The following is a 26,170-nucleotide window of genomic DNA, read 5'->3' as shown; positions in this document are numbered from 1 at the left end:
GGTCCAGGTACCACCTCAGAAAAGATGGACATACAGAGATCCAGACAACGCGGTCACCACATCTGACCACTATACTATTCGAGCACAGTAGTCATGTCTGCATGGGCTACCCTAGCACGTCTCCCGTCAGACCCAAATTCTTAACTTATACCACACAATATTGATGTAGTGCACTGTCCGCTAGCCTCATTACTCGCGGTATCTCGCTGAGTCTCGTAACATTTCAAGTTTGACGTGCATCTGCACTGAAGCCATCATTGGCTGTCATCGCCTCAATTATACATGTGGCGTCCAAAAGAACAGACGCCACATGTATAAATACATGTGTGGTTTCTGGCAACCACAGCACGACTAGCAACCGAACATTATCAGTTATCTCGAAAAGAATTTGTGTGTGGAACATGTTTACTGGAAATTTTTGCTTCTATAATTGTGCACTTTCACACGTGTCAGTGTTTGCTGTTGATTCTTAGAATAGTCCACGATACCTATAGGGATAGGAAACGAACGGTATTAAAAATGTACACCCAGTATAACTCAGATACACCAGTGTGTAACACTTTCGGTTTCTTCTTGTGGTAAAACACGTTCAGGTTGGCAGCAGTGTGTAAGGAACTCGCCAAATTCGTCCCGTTTCGGTGTAGGGCCAGTGAGGAAGGCGCGGGCTTCCGGTTCAGTTGGCGCGGTGGTCTTGTGGGCCGGTGGGCGGCGCGGCGGGCGGCGACAGCTGCTTGGCCGCCGGCACGGGCACCGGCGCCGCCACCAGCGGGTAGGGGCTGAAGCGCTGCGGGAAGACGGGCCGCGGCAGCCGCAGCTCCGCCGCCCCGGCCGAAGACGGCGACGGCGACCCCGACGAGCTCGACGAAGACGTCGGCGGCGGCGACAGCACCGACCACGACTGCGGCGCCGGGGCCGGCGCGGCCGCCGCGGGCGGCGGGATTGGCGCCGGGGCGCCGCCCCCGGCCCAGAGGTGACCGGCCAGCGGCAGCGGCGGCATGCGCGGCGCGCCGGGCCCCGCGCCGGAGGCGGCGGCCCACAGCGGGGGCGACTGCACCGCCGCCGCCCCCAGCAGCGCGTGCAGCTCTGCGGGCGAGTAGGGCCGCCCCCACAGTGACAGGTGCGCGCGCGCCTTCTCCATCATTGCGGCCGAAAAGAAGCCCGCGCTGCCTCCCGCCGCCGCCGCTGCAGCCGCCGCCGCCGCCGCGTTGTTGTTCTCGGCGTCCATCTCCGAGTACAGCCGCAGTGCGGGGGAGCGCAGGAAGTGTTGGTCCACGAACATCGCGTCCATCGGATCCCTGGGTGCATCAAAGACAACCGAATTTAGTGTCAATGTACTGACCTAAATTATCAAGAATCGGAAGTTAACACTGGTTACAAATATATTTGTCACAGAGAGTGAGGCGCGATCCTTATTTAAGGGCGGGGTAGGACGTCAAACGGGCCGACTTGGAGCAGGAGGGGCATCACAGGACATTTTAGTTTCCAGTGTCTATACTTTTACAAATAAATTCATAAAACTTTCTCAGCATCACCAGGAAGGATTCGGGATTCACACTCATTGCAGTGGAAGTTCGAAAACATAACAAAATACTTTTTTTTACGTGCGAAATTTCATCATTTTTTCACTTACTAATGGCTGCATTTGTTGCTATAGGTACACTTTTCTCCATAAGGTAGAGAGATTCTTCCATGAATTTTGCACAGCATACATACCATACTTACAGGTGTACGAAACTGTTGTATTTTAAACTTCATGTTTTGTAGTTAATTACCTCAAGTTTTACCACAGTTTTTAATAGATTTGGAAAATTCTAGAGTTTCATACACCTTTCAGTATGGTTTGTATGCTGTGCAAAATTAATCGAACCATCTCTCTTATTTATGAAGAAAAATGTACCTATAACAACAAATGCAGCCAGTAGTAAGTGAAAAAACGATGAAATTTAACTTGTAAAAAAAAATTTCTTCGTTATGTTTTCGAACTTACACTGCTATGAGTGTGTATGCTGAATCCTTCCTGCCGGCCGGTGTGGCCGTGCGGTTCTAAGCGCGTCAGTTTGGAACCGCGTGACCGCTACGGTCGCAGGTTCGAATCCTGCCTCGGGCATGGATGTGTGTGATGTCCTTAGGTTAGTTAGGTTTAAGTAGTTCTGAGTTCTAGGGGACTGATGACCTCCGTAGTTAAGTCCCATTGTGCTCAGAACCATTTGAACCATTTTTGAATCCTTCCTGGTCATGCTGACAAAGTTTTATGGATTTATTTGTAAAAGTATAGACAGTGGAAATTAAAATGTCCTGTGGTGCCTCTCCTGCTCCAAGTTGGCCCGTTTGACGTCCTACTCCCCTTAACAACACCCGCTTATTTTCTGTCTGTCGACTGGAGCTTTTACTTCAAAACGACGGATTTCGCGCCGTCTTCGGGTCATTTCTCTAACTTATAGAGTAAGCTGTGTTAACGGAACTATCATTTGAGTCACATACTCAAGTGAGTATGCGACGGTAAACTGATATTTAAATTAAGGGGTGACATGCAGGGCCACAATTATTGAACTATATGAAATTTAATCGTCAGAACTTCTTAACGGTTTGCTTTAGGACGTTCAAACTGCACGGTTGGTCGCGGGGCATGATGGGAATTAGTAAGGTTTGGTAAGGCGACGAAGCCCACTTTCATCTGAATGGCTTGGCCAATAAGCACCATTGGCGCATCTGGGGCACTGAAAATCCTCATTTCGCTATCCAGAAGTCTCTTCACCTTCAGTGGGTTACTGTATACTGTGCAAAGTCCAGTCACGGAATAATCGACACGATATACCTCGATGGCACAGTGACTATCGAACGGTACGTGAAGGTTTTGGGTGATGATTTCATCCCCATTAACCAAATCGACCCTGATTTCGACAAGATGTGCAAGACAGAGCTCGACCTCACCGAAGAAGGAGAGTGTTTGATGTCTAGTAGGAGGAGCACTCCGGGGACCGCATTCTGGCTCTGGGGTACCCAGAGATCACTGGCATGGGCCTCGACTGGCCGCCATGTTCTCCGGACCTGAACACATACGACTCCTTTTTGATTGGCTGTATTAAAGACAAGGTGTACAGCAATAACCTCAGAACCCTCATCATTCAGGTCATCGACATCAACGCTGTTCCGACACTTAAGCGGGTCATGCAGAATTTCGCTATTCGTTTGCGTCGCATCATCGCCAATGAAGACAGGCATATTGAATATGTCATAATCTAAATTCAAATATCTGTAGTGACGTTTACATGTTGAATAAAGTGTGAACAAGCCACAGTTTGTAATTAACTTGTATTTTTTTCTTATAGTTCAATAATTGTCGCCGTGTATGAGAAAATAAACAGGTACGTACAAGCTAATGTAACTTTTATTTTTTGACAGATAATTGAACCAAATCTGCATATGTTGTCGTTATGGTATTCGCTATAATTTGGAACATTATTTCAGTTTTTTGCAAATAACTTGATCAGAATGTTGTCTGATACTTTTAGAACGCACACTATCACATGAGGAACATTTTCTCAACTGTTACTTTACTTATCACTTCCAAAATGTGGTAGATTATTCTTAGCAATCAAATAAAACAAATCTGTGAGCCAGTTTTTTAATGTCAGTCTTATAACTCTAGCAACAATTTTTTAAATTTATGTATTATACACAGTGATCTATATTTCAAAAAAATGGTGCAAATGGCTCTGAGCACTATGGGACTCAACTGCTGAGGTCATTAGTCCCCTAGAACTTAGAACTAGTTAAACCTAACTAACCTAAGGACATCACAAACATCCATGCCCGAGGCAGGATTCGAACCTGCGACCGTAGCGGTCTTGCGGTTCCAGACTGCAGCGCCTTTAACCGCACGGCCACTTCGGCCGGCTGATCTATATTTCACAAAAATTTAAATAGATTTGACAGTACCGCACTCTGAACAATTTTGTATCACAGGAACTTGCGTTATGGTACGTACAAACTCTGTAGTAAATTTCACATTTCTGTTTGCAGTGATTCAGCAGAAAATGTTCCTTAGACAATTAAAATTGAAAGTTCCGGGAAATGCACAGAAAAGATTTCATCAGCATTTATACCAGAAATAAATACCTTAACGAGGGCCGTTAACATACATTTGGCCTTTGTGGCCTTCATGTTGCTCTTTCCTTCGAGTCTGATTCTTCTGGCGTCCCCTTTTGGCAAAATCCTTCACTGACTTTCAGAACTAGCAATACTAACGCCATCAGTCAAGTTCTCAGTGAAGCAACCTGCATAAAATCCTAGGCTCACAAGGATAGCTATTCTTCCACTGTTACTGTCACTGAACACCAAACAAGCATCATTTTTGTGTTCCGGCACCTCTTTTAAATGAAGTTATTAAAAGCTTTCATCCGGTTTTTCTGTTTAACAATATGAACATGTGATGCAAGTAAATAATAAAATATTGCAGACTAGGACAGGGTGGTGTAGAAAACGGGGCGCGTCACCGCTCACTACCCGCAACTGGTAATTTTGAAATAAAAATAACGATAGACACACAGAAAGTAAGCCTGTTTTGTAAGGATCAGAAAGTCAAGTAAAAACAACAGGCTACTTACATCAGGCAAAAAGTGTACAAGCGGGTGGTCATAGTTTTCATTATAACCTGGACATAGGAAAGGAGGGGTACGCAGATAAATGCCTGCAGATCTGCTACACACTGAAATAGTCGCGACACAGTATCGCAGTTCGCCGTTAGTGGAACTAACACAAATGGTGACGCTCACTGGTGCAGTGAAGAATTGTGGCGTTTATTCGTTTTCAGCTGCAGCAGGAATGCTGAAACTGTGTCAGGCCAACACAAACGGCTAAACAAGACATCTAGACTGACCTTGCCTAGCTACAATTACTGCACGAACAATTACTGCAAACGCAAAATTACAAAACAAATTAGTGCACGATACTTCACTTTATCAATAAGCCCTGCCATTTTGTTTTGGCTCTTCTAAAGGCGTTCTATATGCACTGTGGCGTTGGTGTTTCAATTTGTACCGAGATTGTATACGTTTATCTGCATATGAACAAACAGAAGAATAGGTAACTTTATTCATCCAATTTTAAAACTACCATATTGGTGATGAGATTTCGTCACAGGGTATTCGGTCGGAGTTTGTTTACTGATTTTCCCGACGTTCGCTGCGCGAGTGGCTGGCATTATCGAAGATTCACCCTCCATTGCTGCTGGGCCAATGGAGCCGAGCCCGCGGCCGGACATAGGTAGCCACTGAGCAATAGTCTTAGACTTTTACCTAGTCATTATCGCCGTGGTTCTCACTTAGGATCGTCCGATGCGTCTTTGGCAGTTCCTGCGCCTCGCCAGAGTAATGGTTAAAGAAATGACTGCCGATGATCCAGAGACGAAATCCAACGGTCAATATACCAACAAGAGGCAACGGAAGCCTCCACAGCTTTGCGCTTTATGGTAAAAAATTCACAGTCTTTCTTTTTATACTTGCGCCCATACTTAGGTAGTCACGGAAGGCTCAACAACTTTACACTTCATGGTGAAACGTTCTCAGTCTTTTTTTATGCTTGGACCCACAAACAGATTAAATTTCTTGATAAAAGTAATTTTTCTGTTTGGATCTGCGCTTTATTTTAAACTACCTGAGAACCCGGAGTTGCCCAGGTGTATATGTATTACAATTCTTTATTAATTCGTCTCCTCCTTACCCATTTCCCTATCCATCTCGTTCTCCCCCTCTCTGTCCATTTCCTCTACCTCCTCTCTGCGCCAACCTTCTCCACCCCATTCACTGCCCAAATCCTCCTTCCCCTCTCTCTCTTGATCTTCTCCAATCCCTCTACCTATCCCTCTGCTCCCGCCCCTTTCTGTGTCCAATTTTCACTAGCTCCCTCTAATGACATTCTTCCTCCCTGTATGGTTCAAATGACTCTGAGCACTATGCGACTTAACTTGTGTGGTCATCAGTCGCCTAGAACTTAGAACTAATTTAACCTAACTAACCTAAGGACATCACACACATCCATGCCCGAGGCAGGATTTGAACCTGCGACCGTAGCGGTTGCTCGGTTCCAGACTGTAACGCCTAGAACCGCACGGCCACTCCGGCCGGCCCTCCCTGTATCTTTGTCCATTTATTCACCGCTCTCTCTCTGTTCTTCTCCTTCTCCCTCTCCCCCCCCCCCCCCCTCTCTCTCTCTCTCTCTCTCTGCACATCTCCTACTCTCCGCACTTTCTCTTTCCACATTAGTACCCCCACAGAAATAGGAGCTATGGTTCTTACTTCCACTGTATTTATTTACAGATCGTAACTAATATGTCCACTAGATTTGGTTTCAATCTTTCCAGGGGTTTGGGATGAGCTTTCATCTGTGGTTTTACCCGCATACGCACTTTTCAAATATATTTAACATATTTCACATGTATTTGTAGGCATATTTCATCTATACTCTAGTGAATTCCGAACTGTATTTTCATTTTCAACCAGCTCTATGTTTATGGCGTCGTATATCCAGAACTATATGTCGTTCAACTTTATAATTTTGACTGTACATTCAGTGTCTGCAAAATATGTCGCGAGTGCAGTTAATAGTTAAGAAGTAATAATGTAAAACATGATGCTTAACGAAGCAGCTTTACTGCATGAGCAGCGAAAATGTAGTAAGCGATAAACCTTTTTTTTTTTTTCAATCATATTGTGGGAGTTTCCAGCGAGAAATAGTTTCGTAAAGGTTGGAAATCATGTGCAAAATTTTTTACAACACAATTATTACTCTCGTTCTCAAATACTGGATGAATAAAGTATAGGTATTCGTGCGTCGTGGGCTACACTGCTGTTCAATCCCCACCCCTATCCCTATCCTCCTAGATCAGCCTACCGCGTGAACGTGTGTGAAATATTATGGGACTTAACTGCTAAGGTCATCAGTCCCTAAACTTACACACTATTTAACCTAAATTATCCTAATGATAAACACAAACACACATGCCCGAGGGAGGACTCGAACCTCCGCCAGGACCAGCCGCACAGTCCAGGACTGCAGCGCCCAAGACCGCTCGGCTAATCCCGCGCGGCTCAACAGTCTACCAGTCTATTGCTTCCTCACATGTGTATCTCGCTAAAACATCTTGAAGGTCAAATCAGTGAGGTTCGAGCTCAGACAAAGGCTTACGGATATTCGTTCTTCTCGAAGACTATTCGATGCTGAATCAGAAAAGAAGGAAAATGCAAAGTCAAGCAATGCATCCTGCGACAAACGCTATAAGGCGGCTTGCTGAATATAGATGTAGATGTCGAGGGAAAAGAAAACCGTGATTCCTCATTTAAGAACAGCACAGAGATGACTGTGAATACTTGAAATCAACTACACACAATATCAGCTTAGTTTTAAATGATCAAACACAGCATTCATTTTCCCCATTTGCGAAATTAATTTTCAGTTGTGTAAATGTTAGATTAAAACAGTAAAACCAATTGAAACTTCCTGGCAGATTAAAACTGTGTGCCCGACCGAGACTCGAACTCGGGACCTTTGCCTTTCGCTGGCAAGTGCTCTACCATCTGAACTACCGAAGCACGACTCACGCCCGGTACTCACAGCCTTACTTCTGCCAGTACCTCTTCTCCTACCTTCCAAACTTTCAGTAAAACCAATTTTATTTTTCATTTCTAGTGTAGCGACTTCATTTTACATAGAAAAATGACACATTTGTAAACACTCACTATCTCTTCCGCTAATATCTGCGTTAACTCGCATATCATTTTGTCTGCGATTGAGGCAGTCATTTGTCTACTGCCGATTACCTAAGAGGTCGGAAACCGATTAGTGGTCAAATAAATAATAGCTATGCAGCATTAGGAATGTTATTTTCTGTTTTATACGAAATTACACTTTAGGAACGCTTTTCCTGTTTTATATGAAATTACGCTTCATACCTACTACGATTTGATAATTTGGCTCACATGGAAATTATCAAGCGCCATCATATAAAAATTATGTTACATGCTCCCAGCGTGTCTCAATCCACACAACGCTGAGGACAGAACAAAGTTAAATAGTGTTATTTATAGAAATCCAGCAAAACAATGGTAGGTTACAATAGTCGCAGGCAGAGCTTCATACTTGCGATTAGTGTGACCTACTGAGTATACAGTTTGCGTCTTTTCAGTGCCAAGTTTACCCTACGCACAACGAAAATTTCAGTTGTTAACACCGAGAAATCGAAAACATTCAAAAGTGTTACACAATTAAAAATGGGAAGTTACACCACACTTTCCGGCATAAGTTCACTTGTCTCGATCTAAATATAAACAAGCGTATGGTACCTGATTACAGGTTTTGTGGAACTGCTTCATTCTATTACAGTCAAGGAAAATAAATTGATAGTGAACTCTTACGGATTGCTTTTCTCCTCAGATATGTCAGGTTTTACATATCTCGTCGTATTCATTATACTGCGAAACTTGATTACCATTAGTCTCTCGACTGTATATAGAAATAAAATAAGTGAATGAGTGGTTGTAAAAAAATCTTTTCATACATTCCTAAAAATTATCGTAGATAGTCTCCCAAAAGATCCGAGTGATCCCCATGTTCTGCAATACCACTTCGCAGGACCTGTCAACGTGCTAATCAATCATAAGCTATCAAGAGTAGGGTGCACTTCTTGGACTCTGCGAATCTGAGAGCATTCAATCACTGAAGTTATTTAAAACAAGCCCAAAAAACTTCCTGTGGTTACACACTTCACGCACATCACGCAGTTAGAATATTTCAGGTTAAACATAGAATACAGAAAAGGCTTGGTTGACCACTTAAACATTTCTTGCGTTTTTCGGCCAGTGTGGTTCGTTTCGACAAAGGAGCTCCATGAGGTCTCTACAATATGATGCTTTTATTTACAAAATTGGTTTTATGTTAATCTCCCTTGTCGCTTGTAAGTTACAGAAAATTAACGAATAGCTTCGTAAATTCTGATTTTTGTGAAAATGGTACATAACTTTTCGATCCCATTCAGCATTATCCGTACGTCGTTTGATTCTTTTGTACACAAAAGTCACCCTGCATAGAAAATCATTATGACTCGACAAAATAGAGGTCGCAGACGGTAGAAAATAACTTCATTTGGACAGTGCCTGCGAAGCGAATCGGCGGTGGCACGAGTATCATGGCAAACAACTGTTTCGCGGCGGCCGTCACCGTTTTTATGTATTCAGTTGGCTACGGGAACTTTCCACTTCATTTCACATCGCGAACATATTGGCGTGTTGGGCGCAGTACGTTGTACCACAAAATACAGCGATTCCAAGGACCGAATGACCAGTAACCGCGAAAAAACTGTTCAGGGTCCTTTCTCTCTGAAAAACACTTCTGTTACTAACGTCACAATCCTAAAATTATTATAAACAGCACTGCAAAACAAAGAGTTAATGTGGATGGGCTGAGATTCGATTTCGCTCCTTGTGATATCAGGTGGTTTAATTTTTATCGATGTCCGCCTCCGTAGCGTAACGGTAGCGTTACCGCCCAGCACGCAGGGGGCCCGGGTTCGATTCCCGGCAAGGGACTGCACTACGGCGACCGAACTCCCCCGAATGGAGCCTCCCGGCCAACAATGTCATACGCTCATTTCATTTTTCAAAATGGTTCAAATGGCTCTGAGCACTATGGGACTTAACAGCTGAGGTCATCAGTCCCCTAGAACTAAGAACTACTTAAACCTAACTAACCTAAGGACACCACATACTTCCGTGCCCGAGGCAGGAGTCGAACTTGCGACCGCAGCGGTCGCGCGGCTCCAGACTGAAGCGCCTAGAACCGCTCGGCCACCCCAGCCGGCTTCATTTTTAATTTCTATCGATAACCTTCAGTTTCTCATAAATGTTGCAGCGAAAGGGAAACAATTTTCTGTATCTTTTGATACACGGTGGTAAGTTTCTTACATAGAAACACAATGAAATGAATAACACTTTTGCGAACAACAATACTTTCAACGTCAACATAACTGCCATTGAAATCATTTCACTGTTCTAGCAACTTCAATCTTCTGTTTTTCCTCAATGTGCATGTTAACAAACAAAGTCAACTGCTACGTTTAGGTTACTTCTCCTGGCGCATTTGACTTCCTACGTGTACTTCTTGATTTACCAGATCAAAGGTCTTTTTCCCCCTTCGACAGAGTCCTTCTTTTTGTTTTAGATTCTTGTTCAGTTGTTATCCCCTGGCAGTTACGCAGCATGTCTGAATTTAATTCTGTACCGTAAGATTTCTTCCTAGGACACCAACTTCTTGCAGATCCATAAGGCTTCTGTTGGTAATTATCCATCATAAAATATCAGTTTTCTCTTTCTGATTGATGACGTTATTGCTCCTAACCTTCCATCAACTTGTCTACTGCCCAAGTTTTTCTACCAATATCTAGTATTCTCTTTTTAATGCCTGACTGACTGGAACCTCTGTGCTCTTAACAAGTATCCGAATACCAAGCTCTTCTGATCTGCTAATCGTATAATAGAGTTGTGTTTTGCCTCCAACGGGGAATCCCCCTTTGTTGTAAATGTTTTTCGACTGATTAGCCCAGCCTTATTTTAGCATCCCAACATTCATTGTTTACTGTTTTAGATCACCCAGCCGGTTCTTTCACAGTCAGTGCTCATCCATATTTGTCAAAATTTCGTTATTTCGAAGAAAATTTGTTGTCCTATTCTTTCAGCCACTTCCTTTAGTTCAGTGAGTTTTAAGTTACTGGCTTATGAAAGGTTGAGGCTAGCTCCTCAACAGTGGAACTTCGGTTTCCCGTTATTTTGTTACCTCGGTAGATTAACTCGTTTCAGGCAATTTACATGACCTCAAGAAACAGGACAATCACTTGGCTAAAATAATAGGTGTGTTGAGGAGACCTCGAGGGTAGCAAGGTAGCAGGATAGTCACTGAACGGAATAGAGACTTTAGCGAGTAATTAATAAAATTAAACATGAGCTAGATGGTGGTTATGTTGGATACGGAAACATTAAACGTCGATAAGAGGCTGTTGAAGATGTAAAGGAATTTTGCTATCTCTGAAGTAAACCCGACAACGAAGATAAGTGCAAGGACGTATCAGCTAGAATCACACAAGGTAAAAAGGCTCTCTGTAAAGAAGGAGAAGCTGTTAAACTGCAAAACCTGAGACTCAAAAAAGATTAATTAAAATTATTTTGGAGCACAGCATTCCTTACCGACAATCAATACTCCCACATGCCATTCGCGAGTGGAACAGGGAAGGGGGAGAGGATCAGTTAGTTGTTCCGGAAGTACCCTCCGCCACGCATTAACAGATGGCTTGCTTAGTACTGATGTAAATGTAGATGTATGTGAAACAGGGACAATGACAAAGAGAGAGGCCGGCCGGTGTGGCCGTGCGGTTAAAGGCGCTTCAGTCTGGAACCGCGTGACCGCTACGGTCGCAGGTTCGAATCCTGCCTCGGGCATGGATGTGTGTGATGTCCTTAGGTTAGTTAGGTTTAAGTAGTTCTAAGTTCTAGGGGACTGATGACCACTGATGTTAAGTCCCATAGTGCTCAGAGCCATTTGAACCATTTGAACAAAGAGAGAATGAAACTATAAGAACGAAATGTGGTGTTACTGGAAACAGAGAATATACTCTAGAAGGTTGGGCATATGTTAAGATGCGAGTCGTTGCTGAAAACTTTAGTTGAATGGACAGTGCATAGAAATAAGCACAGGCATAAGCCTAGATACAAAAGAATACAGGTTGGACTAACTAAAATCCCGGAAAACATTTCATGCACCTAAAGATAGGCAATCCAAATTACATACTTTGCACCCTGGGGGGATGGTTTAACTCGGGTGCCTATCTTCAAGGTGCATGAATTTTTTTCCGGACCGTTTTTGTTGTGATCACCTTTTGTTCTGCTAATCCTGTACGAAGAAGCCAGATCTTCGATGATGCGGGATGAAGCTGTTGTGCAGAAATGGACGGGACAGCTGCACCAATCTTTGGGCTGATTACCGGAACGTCAAACAGTACTGTACGATTCTGATCCTTCCATATTTCTACGGAACTTGTGGCAGTGGTTATTTGAAAGCATGAGCGCACCGTTAAAAGATCTACGCTCAGGAGTAGCCATGCCCCCAAACAAAATTTACCCACCACTTCTTACAAATTTAGCAGACTTGCCCTACAGCTTCACATGCAGTAATGTTGGTGCACGATACGGATGGAATCTTTATTTCACTGTTTCGGTTGATGAATTTTTATTCACTGTCTGGATAAATTCTATAGTTATACTTTTTTTACGGACAAAAATTTCCTTGGTCAGAAAACAGCACTTGGAGAAAGTTTAGTGACTTAGTGTGTGTCAACCCGCAAGGGTGCATTCTTCTCCTTACCTTCAGGTGAAAGCAGCCAGCACATTGCGGAAGCCGGCTCTGAGTTTTTTTTTATTTACATGGCCTTCAGTTTGTGGACACAGTTCAGCCGTCAACAGTTACACTGTTAAGCTTTCAACAATCACACTATTTTCATCGATATTTGCAAAAATGTACGTATTATCTAAAAATAACTTTCAGTCTCTGTTCACTATTAGTAAAAATAAATGAACTTCTTAATTTCTAAATATATAGTACTGAATAATCGACGATTAAATTTTTCTTTACAAAAATGTTTAAAAACGGGTCACTGCTGTTTGAGATCCAACTTTGTTAATTAACTACTAAAAGTGGTGACTGCACCTTCTCTATAGGCCTGTGGTCAGATTTTAAAATCAGACATGTAAGAATTGCTTTTCATTCTGTAGTAAATGACCACTATTGCTCATATGTATGGTTAGAACACGTCCTATTTTCTACGTTTAATACAGCGTCCTTATAAATTTTTATGATTTTTACTAATGTTCTCATTCTTTACTTTTGGGATTTAAGATATTTTTACCTTTTTTTTCATCTCGTATCGTCAACGATGTTCAAAGATTTCACTACGGTTATTGAAAAACGTCATCTGTTATCTGTTTGCAATCCTTCTGTTCTGCTTGTCAAAACCAAAATATCGATTTATATCGCTTACAATCGATGTTTCGAGGTATTTAGCCTATAGGTAGCTGTGATGTCTATGTTCCTTGGCTGCGATAGTTTACCCTCCCTCCGGTTCTCACTTAACACTTTATTTTTGTGCGGTATATGTATTCCAAGCGAACAAGTGTACTCATTCAGCTGCATCTCCTCTAAATTACATATCATTGCCCAGTAAATGATTCTTAATACAGGTACGCTGGACAAAAATGAGAAACGGATTGACCGTTGTCTCTGTAAAAGAGATTGCAATGGTAAAATTTAATTTTAGTCATTTGAAATACTAAAGCTTTTTTAAATACTTGCGTGAATAAAAGGAACATTTAAAGGAAATTCAGACCAGTGAAAAACACACAACGAACAAGAGCTCTAAAATAATGCAAATATGTATGATGTATGTAATTTTTTTTGTATCATATATAACACTGCCATCTGACGGCGTGAAATATAACCAGTAATATCACATTCGGCAGTCCTAAACAGATTAATTCTGATCTCCATCGGAACATGACAGTCACACTTTTGTGGCACCTGTACTTTGCCATTTAAAACTAAAAACATCGTGATCCAGTTCAATTATCTGAGCTACACTGTAAATAATAAATAAGGCGATCATACTTCTTTCTTTGATACAAAAAACATTCTAACATTGCTATATATGATATAACATCAGCAGTTTTGACACCCCTACCTCTCCTACCCCCCCTTTTTTCCCTCATCTGTCAAGGTCCCCCCCCCCCCCCCCCCCCCCATCTTCCGTTGCGTGTGGTATGTCATTATGTCATCTTTGTGCCGACTTTTTAGTGCAGCGTTTCCAGTGAGTGTACAGTGTTGTGCGTCTTTTCCGAAGTGTTGCGAACGGAAATCATACTGTCGCTGGGTGTGATTTTTATATCTCTTGCGAACAGAAACCAGACCTTCGCCGTGTTTTTTAATTGTCTGTCTACTATTTTACCTGTCTGCTTCCTGTGTATTTTATTCGCATCGCCAACCCTTTGTTTTATCTTTCCACAATTTTCCACCTTATTACAACTTAAGTCACCGTTTTATCGCCTACTTTTATTGTTTCTTATCTTCTTCTTATGTTTTAAAAATTCTGTAGGCTGAGAAGCAGCGCACTAAGCTGCTGCGAGACCGCCCCCTTCAGGTGGAATCGAAATTCAATAAAGGAAAAACTTAAAAAAACAGTTTTGACCTTATTTAACCCCCTTATCGAAGTTCAGACTAGAACCGTCCTAACGGCACGCTGATCAATCCCACTGTAGGTGTCTTCGTTTTGTGGTTTCTGAATATGATAACCGCACTTGTAGGGTATGATACTAAAAGCTTTCTCACTATCGCGAAGAACCGTTGTCTATGTGCTGGAATTTCAGAAAAGCGAATATGACATTACTAATATTGCAAGCGACACAGATGAGAAGGGAAGCTGCCGTTGCTGAAACTCATTCCAGAAACCCCCACATATCAGGGGCAGCGCAGCGTGTCGCTTGCCTGAGAATCGGCCGCCGTGTGCTGCCATCTCATCGACAAACGCGGGAGTAACAGCCTACACCTGGCCGCCGCAGTGGCCACTCTGCGGCCTTACCAAGACGGCTTTCTACATCCAGCCTGTGCTGTATAGTAGGGATGGCAAAAACCGACCGGTTAAAACCGCTAGCGGTATTTCAGTTCTGAATAATCTGTAGTTATCGGTATTTGTTGGCCTCGGTTATAACAGGTTTTTTTTTCTCGTAATAATCGAGTAAAACCCGAAACATCAATCAGCCTTAGTCGCAGTGCTAAAATTTTCAGTTTTTAAGGAAGCCTTTTTAAAGAAAAGACTAATTTTTATTCATAAAATTTCTATTGCTTTGAAATAGTACATTGTAATCGAAAACGGGAAAAGCGATTTTAATAACAATGCTGACGTAACCGAGCAGCAAACACAGGGAAAAGAGTTGGTACAGCATTACCGAGACAATAACGTGTCTGTTACCATATCGCTTAGCGTATCAGATAGTGTGCGTATACATGCAGTATGAAACACTTGCCCCATCTGATCTATATGGTAGTTTCTTGCTATCGTTGTCGAACACCAGTTGTATTACAGACGGGCAACATACCTCGTCTGGAATTATATTAGGAAGTCTATCATCTTTTATGCACAACGCTCCAGTTGCCTTAAAAGATTTCAAACGAAAGGAGCCACAACAAACTTGTCACTTTATATAAGGAGAGAACTTAATAGTTTATTTATATTTTGCAATAAAGACAGAAAGCAGTTGATCAGCTCCTATGTCTATTTGTAGCCCTTAAAAACAGACAAATTAAAATGAGTTCTTCAATCGAAGTTTTCACCTTTCATTACTGGCTACTAGAGATGCCAAAATAGTGGAATGACCCTCGATTACATCACAATTTCTGACAGAGTTTCATAAATTTGAATCAAAAGGTGAATACTGGTAAATTTTTTGAGTATGCAACCATGTACCACTTTTCGAAAAAAGCAGCGAAGTGTAGACGGACTAAGTTTTCTTTATTTGCCTATTTACTTGAATATTTTGTTTCTACGTATCTTCAGGAAGACAAAATTTTTCAATCTTTGTTCGAGTACTGCGTTTATTGCAGGAAATAACAGGAATAACAAACCGAAAATCGTTTATTTGAGAAAACGGTTAAGCTATTTTAACACTCAGGTTGATCTGGCGTCGGAAAAAAGCGGTATAACGGATAGCTGGTTGTTTCAACGATAACCACCAACCGTACTGTAAGGAAAAACATAAACGATTTTTGCAAATAGGCTAATGGGCACTGTCAGTTTGTGCTTTACAGAGGACAAGTTGTCTCTCAGCTGGAACAAGACATCAGACATAGAATCCACGTAAAAATAACATATTGTCACCACAAGACTACGAGATAATCAGTCAAGTCCAACATTTTAAACTCTTGCAGTTGATTTCCTGGAAACATCATACTCCGGGTTTTCTGAGCAATCTGAGTGCCGCCGTAGTCATTGTAAAAAATTGCCACTAAGCCCAACAAACTCGAGAGCTTTCTTACTTTTACCCGTGTTCACAGTTTAGGAAAACTATGGACATTTACGAAAATCATATTGATCTGCTCTATCAGCTCATGAACATCTTGTGGGCATAATTGAAGCGACTTCAAATTATTGAAGCCATACCTGCAGGTATTCATCCTCTTGGAATTTGTGTGGTGAAGGAAAGGAAAAATGCAATCACTGAACACTAGACAGATAGAATAAACATTATTATTCGACAGATTTCCTTTCAATGAGGTTTCAGCAGGTCTGAAATATCTGTTTGATAGACTTCATAATTTCAAATCCGATCAGAAAGGCTTCCATGTAGCACATTACTTTTGTTCCGTACAAGAGTTCATCGTATCAATTTAGAGGTTTTCGGTGTTTCTTATATAGAATAGCAAATCTCTGATTTTCGTATTATCCTATTAAATTAGTGTTGTCTGAATTACGTACGTCTTGTTTCATTCAGTAACCAAAGATCTTCGTTCTAGACAGTCACACGTAACTTGAGAAACTAGTTAATTACCATCGGAAAGACCTAGATGTTTTTACTACAATGTTATTACCAAGTAGAGTCCGCCCATCCTATCATCTCGTCTGAAACAAAAACACTTTATACTTTCGCCTAATAATGTAGGGGCTCTCCAGTTCTCCCACTCGGGTACTACAAAACGATTTTGATTTGCTACGTGCTTTATAAACTGTACGAAAATTTCGATCTGATTAAAGAAGTGTATATTATTTTAACATGAATTCAACCAGGTAGACAAAGAAGAGCGGCTCAAGAAGGATGTAAACAATAGATGGTAAACACATGAATTGAGAATCTCCATGTCTGTGTTCTTCGTCCTGCAAGAAAATTATTTAAAATCAACTTTTCCTTTCTCATATTATCAAAGTGTCTTTAGTGTCCAGTAATAAGGAATTTGAATGTGTAATGACAAACCACGTCCACTAGGACTCTCACATGACAGGAATTCCAGGTTCCCGTATTGTTCCCAGCGCTCATTGCTTGAGTAGGGAGTGACTACTACTCTGACCTGAAGTAGAATTAAATTGAAAAAAAAAATTATATATTTTTTGATCCATATATACTGCTCTGTGGGTACAAAAACTAACAAACGATACGATAAAACTACGTAAGTCATAATTCCATTACGTCCGCAATCCGTTTCGACGATTAATGAAGGTAGAATATTATGTCAGTCATGTTTCTGTTTTGATTGGTGCTAAGCACGAGTGATGTTTGATACCAAGAGTAAAGTTCGGTTTCGTATTGTGTGTGTAAAGATTCTGAGGGTATTGTTGCTTCTGCTAGGAGACCGCATGTAGTAACTGTACGAGACGTGCTCAAAATTTTCGCATACGCCTATGATAGCGTAACCGCCGAAACGTGCTATGTGCGTTATAAATTTGTGTCTGGCCCAGAAAATGGTCTCATTAATTATGCACTCATTAACTAAAACCTATACCAATCACACAGTGAAATCTGCTTGTGCGTATCAAGGACGTTGGAAGTAGTAATCTGGAAAACGGCAGAATCAAGTGCGTAGCTGACCTCGATCCATACCCTGACCAGCAGCTGCGTCTTGCTTCTTAATAAGAATAAGTCAACGTCAGCTGACTGTGGGGGTCCAAACGCATTACTTTTTAAAGAATCGTCGAATAAGAAGTACCGTGGCCTTATATTCGGTAAACTACCCATTGGAATCAATCCAACAGTGTGAGACCCAATTTGATCGATTCCATGCACAGGCACGCAAGTGACGAGGCGCACGTCCTGTTACTAGTTAAAGATTTCTATCATATCGCATTTGAGAAAAGAGGAATAGTTTTAGCTTCTCAAGCAATTCCATTCGTAATCGCTCCACGTTCAACGACCACGGAATGTAGTTCAAAAGGTCAGTTCTTAGGATTCTTGTTAACACTGCAATATCTTTCAGGTAGTTCATGACCATCAGGTATGGACATCATAATCTGTTCCCTCAAGAAGATATATCGATTGATCACTGAAGAGGAAACGACCAAGTAAAATCGGTAGACGAAAGCCACATTTTGCAGGTCTCAGCGATCGTAGCGGCTGTGAACAGTACTAGTGCCAAGATAGGTGTGTTCTTAAAACGCTCACCACGGACTTTATAGGAGTCGCTAATTGAAGCAAATCCACCTAACACATTTATGAGGTCTACATGTGAAAGAGTCTGTCAAACGCTTATAGTGCGGTTCAGACATTCTTGTTCGTCCCATATTGTTCACTTCGCAAAGATAGCCAGAGCTTACAAATCAATGATATCAAGTGTTCGTTTCGCTCCGTGTACAATGGTAATCTCTAAACTGGCAGAGATACCTGGCTAGTCCCCCATTCAGATTTCCGAGAGGTGACTGTCAAGGGCCAAGTGACCATGAGAAAAAGACTGAACAACAAACGAAAGGATAACACTCTACGAGTCGGGGCATGGAATGTCAGAAGTGTGAACGTGGGAGGTAAGCTAGAATATATGGAAAGAAAATGCTGAGGCTCAACATAGGCGCGGAAAGAAGACAAGGATTTCTGGTCACACGAGTATAGGATAATATCAACAGCAGCAGAAAATGGTATAATGGAAGTAGGATTCGTTATGAATAGGAAGGCAGCGTAGAGAATGAGTTACTGTCAACAATTCAGTAATAGAGTTGTCCTCATCAGAACAGACAGCAAACCAACATCGACAACGACAGTTCAGATCTACAAGCGGATACCGAAAGCTGAAGAGACAGAGAAAGTATATGAGGATATTCAGATCATAATTCAGTGTGTAAAGCGAGATGAAAATCTAACAGTAATGGTGATTCGGAAAGCGATTGCAGGGGAAGGAGTAGAAGAAAGGATTATGGTAGAATATCGGATTCGTACTAGGAATGAGAAAGATTAATTGGGTTCTGCAATAAAATTTAATGTTCAAGAATCACAAGAGGAGGAGGTATACTTGGGAAAGGCCGGAAAGAACTGGGACACGGAAGTAGTTAGGAATAAAGGGATGCTTGATGTTCTCTGAGGCTATAGATGCTGCGATAAGGAATAGCCAGTACGCAGTTCAGTAGAAGACGAATGGAAATCTCTAAAAATCGCAGTCACAGAAGTTTGAAAGAAAAACATAGGTACAAAGCAGGTAACTGCGAAGAAACCATGGGTAACAGAAGAAAAACTTCAGCTGATCGGTGAAAGAAGGAAGTATAAACATATTCAGGGAAATTTAGGAGTACAGAAATACTAGTCACTTAAGAATGAAATGAACAGGAAGTGTAGGAAAGCTAAGATGAAATAGCTGCATAAAAATGCGAAGAAATTGAAAGAGAAATGACTGTCAGAAGAACTCACTCAGCAAACAGAAAAGTCAAAATAAACTTCGCTGAAATTAAAAGCAAGGGTGGTAATGTTAAGACTGCACTGGGAATTCCACTGTTAAATGCAGAGGAGAGAGGGTGTGGTTGGGAAGAGTATATTCAAGACCTCAGTATGTATGTGTGTGTGTGTGTGTGTGTGTGTGTGTGTGTGTGTGTGTGTGTGTGTGTGTATGTGAGAGGGCGATGGGAGGGGGGAGACTTGTAGGATATCGTGATAGAGAAGGAAACAGGAATCGATGTAGAAGAGGAAGGTTATCCAGTAATAGAATTGGAATTTTAAAAAAAGTTATGGAAGAATTAAGATCGAATAAGCAGAAGGGATAGATACATGACATTCACTAAGAATTTCTGAAACCTTTGGAGGAAGTGTCAACAAAACGACTGTTTACTTTCGCGTGTAGAAAGTATGTGTCTGGTGATATACCATCTGACTTTCTAAAAAACATTATCCACGCATTTCCGAAGTTTGAAAGAGCCTACAAGTGCAAGAATTATCGCACAATCAGCTTAACATCTCACGCATCTAAATTGTTGGCAAGAACAACAGACAGAAGAATGGAAAAGAAAACTGAGAATGTATTAGATGACGATCAGTTTGGCTTTGGGAAAGGTTAAGCCACCAGAGAGGCAGTACTGACGTTGCGATTTGTAATGGAAGCAAGACAAAAGGAAAATCAAGACACGTCCATAGAATTTGTCGATCACGAAAAAACTTTGGACAGTGTAAAATGATGGAAGATGTTTGAAATTCTGAGAAAAATAGAGATAAGATATAGGGAAAGATGAGTAAAACGCGAAATATGCAAGATCCGAGAGTGAATAATAAGAGTGGAAGACCAAGAACGAAGTGCTCGTATTAAAAAGGGTGTAAGACAGGGACGTAGTCTTTCGCCCCTACTGTTCAATCGATACATCGATCAATGACGAAACTAAAAGAAAGGTTCAAAAGTGGAATTAAAATACATGGTGAAACGATATCAATGATACGATTCGCTGATGACATTGCTACACTGAGTTAAATTAAAGAAGAAATACGGGATCTGCTGAATGGAATGAAAAGTTTAATGAGTGCAGAATATATGCAGAGAGTAAATCGAAGAAAGACGAAGGTAATGATTAGTAGCAGACATGGAAACAGCGAGAAAGTTGACAGCAGGATTGGTGATCACGAAGTAGATTAAGTTAAGAAATTGTACTAGCAAGGCAGCAAATTAACCAATGACGGACGCAGCAAGGAGAATATCAAAAGGAGACTAACATTTGCAAAAAGGGCATTTCTGGCCAAGAGAAGTCTGCTAGTTTCAAACATAGGCCCTAATTTGAGGAAGAAAATTATACGAACATTCGTGTGCAGCACATTGTATGGTTGTGGAACACAGACTGTGGGAAAACTGGAAAAGAAGAGAATCGAAGCAACTGAGATGTGGTGCTGCAGAAGAATGTTGAAAATTAGGTGGACTGATATGGTAAGGAATGAGGAGGTTCTCCGGAGAATCGGTGAGGAATATATGGAGAACACTGACAAGAAGAGGGGACAGGATGGTACAACGTCTGTTAAGACACCACGGAGGTACTAGAGGAACCTGTGGAGGGTGAAAACTGAAGAGGAAGACAGAGACTGGAATACATCCAGTAAATAGTTGAAGACATAGGTTGCAAGTGCTACTCTGAGAAGAAGGGGTTGGCACAGGAAATGAATTCGTGACGGGCAGCATGAAACCAGTCAGAAAATTGATGACTCAAAAAAAGTTAATTAATTAATTAAAACAAAATTAAATTAAAAATAAGAATATAAATGTTTACAAAAGGAAACACAAACGAAATTAATATAGACAGAATGTTGCTGTATAGTAACAGATTCACTGTTTTGAAAACAATACGACAAGATATGTTTCGTCTTCTGGAGGTGTCTTGTTTGCTATTAGCCCTGTCACCTGACGAGTAAGAGTTAACGAACATCTTCAAATCAAATGGCTCTGAGCACTATGGGACTTGACACCTGACGTCATCAGTCCCCTAGAACTTAGAACTACTTAAACCTAACTAACCTAAAGACATCACACACATCCATGCCCGAGGCAGGATTCGAACCTGCGACCGTAGCAGTCGCGCGGTTCCGGACAGAAGCGCATAGAACCGCTCGGCCACAACGGCCGGCGACCATATTCGTTATACCATTAAATCATTACTGCACACAGTTTGTTGCAGGTATACTAAACAAAGTAAAACCTCGATACTACTTTTGAAACATGTGGCGTTCTGAAAGAACTCATTCACATTGAGTTGTAGTTGTTCCGCCAGTAACATACGTTTTTCAGCGTTTTTGTAGGTCTCGCTCCTTCTCTTTGCAGATATTTCTCAACTCTCAGAATACTCTCCGAGACGTTGTCCATTTATTCATTTTTTTTTTAAGCAGAGTACACAGAATGATTAGTACAGTTGTATAAATTTATTAACCGTGCCTTCCGTCAGCCTCGTGTTCTGCTACTTTTTTTTTTTTAAGACTCCAGTACATGGACCAGAGCAGCCGGCTACAACGCAAAAAACGCGAACACTTCTCATTCGGAATTAATGAGTACCGTATTTTAGGAAGACGATCGTCACCTGCGGGTGTTCCGGCGACCAATTTGTCAAGATGCTGCGATAACGCCCTGCGTATAACATAACACAAACAGAGCGTAGCGAGACGAATCTGAAGGAAACCCAACATTTTTGTGTACCACTTCTACGGCGAATGCGCGCACGTGTACTCTGTCGTGTGTGTGTGCGTGTGTGTTTGTGTGTGTGCGTAGCAGAGCAATGACTTGCTGCATATAACAAGCGCAGTCACAGCACCGACCACTTAGACAGTAATGACATAGGCAGAGTAATACAGTTGCTGCTGTCGTGGCACGTCGAGTGGAGTGCACAATAAGTAAGAAATTACACGACGCCTTCCATCGTGTTATAAGGTGCTGAGTCTTGCCACCGAACGGACGCTGTTTTTGATCGTAAACAGCCACTAATGGATTCTTTGCGCGGCGCCGCTGTGAAGAGAAAACCGTTGATCCCGTGTACGTCGGCTACAGGCAAGAGTGCAGGCGGCATTACTTACAGATTATCGTCTCGTATCATCTGAGATAATATTAATCGAAATGGTGCTTGAAGCGGGGAAAAAAAGGCATTTCCTAGAGCCGCAAGACGTTATTTAAACCAAATAATGTGCTTGCTAAGTAACAGAAGTCTGCTTAAGCAGAGGCGCAGCACTTCTCGCCACAACAAGAGTCTCGGGTTATGTTCCCGGTTGTGTCAAGTACTTTTCCGTGCCGGAACGATTGGAAGAGGCTGAACTCAGGCTCTCTCAAGGCCAACTATGGCGTAACTTGAACTTCCTAATGGAGTGGCTCCGGTAAGGAAAAGCTAATCTTAACGGCCAGGAGATTGGTATATTAACCGTAAGCCTCATCACAGACAGAGAATGGCACAAATGTCATTTAGTAGGGACTATTCGTCTCTGTTCCTGTTGGCAGAGTTTAGTTAAGTTTCTTTTTAAAAAAATGCAATGGTCTTCGGAACGATCCTGCGATGCTCTGTACTAATATAGCTATTTCTAAATATCCTAGTGAATGCACATTCTGGAGGAGCTAGTTCAGATCCCCATCAGATCTTCTGCTTTTGGGTTTCCGTGATTTCCCTAACTCACTAAAGAATGAGTCACAATAGTCTTCCTCCTCCATCCGGTGGAAATCGGTGTAATGGCCTTATCTTTTAGCATGCCGAAGTCCACTGCTGAATTGTTGAATTTAAAAATTCTTCTTACGCCGATGTACACAATAAATTGAAGTGAAGCGATAGAAGATGATAAAAGTTAATTGAATGGAATAAGGTTAACGAAGTACTGTAATATTTTAGGACTAACTTGTAAATGAGTGGAGTTTCTTACATATCAGAAAATGTAACCGATTGTGAATGGAAAAATGTAAATTGGTATCACAAAAAGGTTACACATTGAGTAGTACAGCAATAGTCGTTGCAGTAAGATGAGGATAATAACACCATTAATGAACATAAGTAGCTAATTTGAATTCATAAACAAACTTATATTGACGGAAAAGATCGCAACAACAGAAAATCATTAATGTAGACTAAGTAATTTCGGGAATACATTTGTCTAGGTAACATATTTAAGTGATAAAATATCACAGGTTAATGCAAGCGTGCTGTAACCTATTGCAAATGTGAAATACTGGTACATTAACAACAGGTGTAAGCACCAGGATGCTAAATGTAAACATGCTAAAGTTCATGCATTGTGTTGTACGGACACCGGATGTCAAGTTGTGGGATGGGGTTCAATGCTTCTTGAAGTTGGTCGGACAATTCAGGGACGGTCCATGCTGTTTGTGTATGACGCTCGAGTTGTCTTCCGATGATGTCCCATTTGTGGTTGATAGGAGACAGATCTGGAGATCGAGCAGACCAAGGCAACATATTGACACTCTGCAGAGCATGTTGGGTTACAACAGCGGAATGTGGGCTACCTTTATCCAGTTGAAAACCCTCTACTGAAATGTTGTTCATGAATAGCAGCACAACAGGTCGAATCACCAGAATGAAGTACAGATTTACAATCAGAGTGCGTGGGATAACCACCTGCTGTGATACGGAATCGCATCCTAGACCACAGCTTCAGATGCAGGTCCAGTGTGTCAAGAACGCAGCTGGCCTCCTTCTAACCAACAAACGGCCCTCATAGGCGCCGAGACAGAACCAGTTTTCATCAAAAAACAAAAGAGACGCCCACCCTGCCCTCCAATGAGCTCTCGCCCGGTACCACTGAAGCTGCAAATGATGGTGATTTGCGGTCAGTGGAACGCACCTTACGGGGCGTCTGGCTCGGAGCTATCATTGAAGTAATTGATTTGTAACAGTTCCTTGTTTCACTGTGGTGACAACTACTCCTGAAACTGCTGCTGCAGATGCAGTTCCGATGCGTCAGGGCCGTACGCCGGACGGAATGGTTTTCGCTGTTGGTAGCGCCACGTGGCCGACTCGAGCCCGGTCTTCTTGCTGCTCTACGTTCCCCTGACCACCACTGCCAGCAGTCATGTACTGTCTTCATTCCTGCCAAGTCTTTCTGCAGTATCGCTGAAGGAACATCCAGCTTCTCGTAGCCCTATTGCATGACCCCGTTCAACCTCAATGAGGTGTTGATAAAAGCAACAGGACGGTAAACCGAGTTTAACGTCCCGTCGACAATGAGGCCATTAGGGACGAAGCACAAGCCCTTTCAAAAGAATCATCCCGGCATTTGCCTGGAGCTATTTAGGGAAATCACGGAAAATCTGCATCTGGACTAATAATAAATGGGAGTACAAATAAATAAATAGCATCACAAGAAGTAAGAGTGTGTGAGACGCTTGATACTGATTGGAGGTCCCGTTGTTACTAACACAGGAGCTGGTTATGTACTACTTTCTTTCCCGTTTCTTTTCGTTTCTTTATTTATCCCTAATAATAGGGATGGAAACTCTCCAAAAAATCACAATTTCCACATTTCACTGGTACGCACTTTACTTTTTCGGCTAATAAGAGAGGAAGGAAATGAGGGACGACGCGTCAACGACGGGGGTCATTACTTCGGAGGAAAAAAGAGGAGCTACAATAGTTGCTCGGTTTGCCGCATACACTCATGAAAATCGATCATAATGTTCAGGTTCGAATTAAGGAAGAGATATCGACAAATGTCGATACTTCATGAAACTAAGACAATATTTGATTCTAAAAATTATTACCTTTTCATAATTGTAAAATCTATTAAAAAGCATTTTTTTCTGGAATACCCACTGAAAGCGAAAACAAAATGAGGTAGAATTACGATTCTCTAACCGAAGTAGAATCCAGGCCTGCTACATCACAAACTCCTTACCCGAAAAAAATATAACTCAATTGCTATTAAGACATGAATTTCTATTTTTTGGGGTAAGTATGGTGTTTCCTCTAAGAGGAGAATAAATCTAACTTCTATCAGCTGAAGATATAATGTCTGTAAGTGAACACGCGCTTATGCTTATGTAGTCTGCAAGTCGACTTTTATTTGATTATATACTTATTTTTAATTTAAGAAACACAGCTGCATAACAAAATGAGAGGCCTTCTCGTATGTCAGCAAAACGATCCACTTTATTGTGCTGAAACTGAATGTATGTTCTGTGTCCAACATTTAGTGGGTTCAGTATTATCATATTATTAAAAACTTGTGGTAGACGGGGACTCGAACTCGGTACCTCAGTTTTGTGCTTATTCATTTTTCTATACTGTTATCAGCTCACGAGTAACAGAGATTTGCTGCGATGATCTCAAGAAGAAATAAAGAACCAATCGAATTCTACAGAAGTATGTTGAAAACTACGTCCACATTTTATGTGTAAAAACAACATCGAGTGAATTAATAGGAAATCAGTAGTAGAAGAAGGAACAAGCTAATTAAACTTTTGCAACGGCATCATAAAATAGTTTACCTGATGCTGAAAGTAAAAGGGGAAATGTGTAGTGACACGCAAACACTAGAACAGACACTAGAACACTAGATTACGAATTAGGTTGATTATGAAGAACACAGTGAGATGAACTGATTACCATAAACTTGAAGAAGTGAAGCCAAAAAAATGATAAGTGAAGACAAGTACATCGTAGTTA

At 41.6% G+C, this 26,170-nt stretch overlaps 1 protein-coding gene across 1 annotated transcript in view; it reads right to left on the bottom strand.

Annotated features, from left to right (window-relative positions):
• Window positions 1-673: 673 nt before the first annotated feature.
• LOC124594410 (T-box transcription factor TBX20-like) overlaps window positions 674-26,170 on the bottom strand; it is a 494,737-nt gene continuing 469,240 nt past the window's right edge. Inside the window, exon 7 of the mRNA XM_047132779.1 lies at window positions 674-1,295. Within this exon, the coding sequence (XP_046988735.1) occupies window positions 674-1,295 (622 nt within the window). The remainder of the gene's footprint in view (window positions 1,296-26,170) is intronic.

The sequence above is a fragment of the Schistocerca americana genome, chromosome 2 (genome assembly GCF_021461395.2).
Source record: "Schistocerca americana isolate TAMUIC-IGC-003095 chromosome 2, iqSchAmer2.1, whole genome shotgun sequence".
Classification (NCBI taxonomy): Eukaryota; Metazoa; Arthropoda; class Insecta; order Orthoptera; family Acrididae; genus Schistocerca; species Schistocerca americana.
Note: the sequence above shows the minus strand (reverse complement) of the source record. Positions and strands in the feature narration are given on the sequence as shown.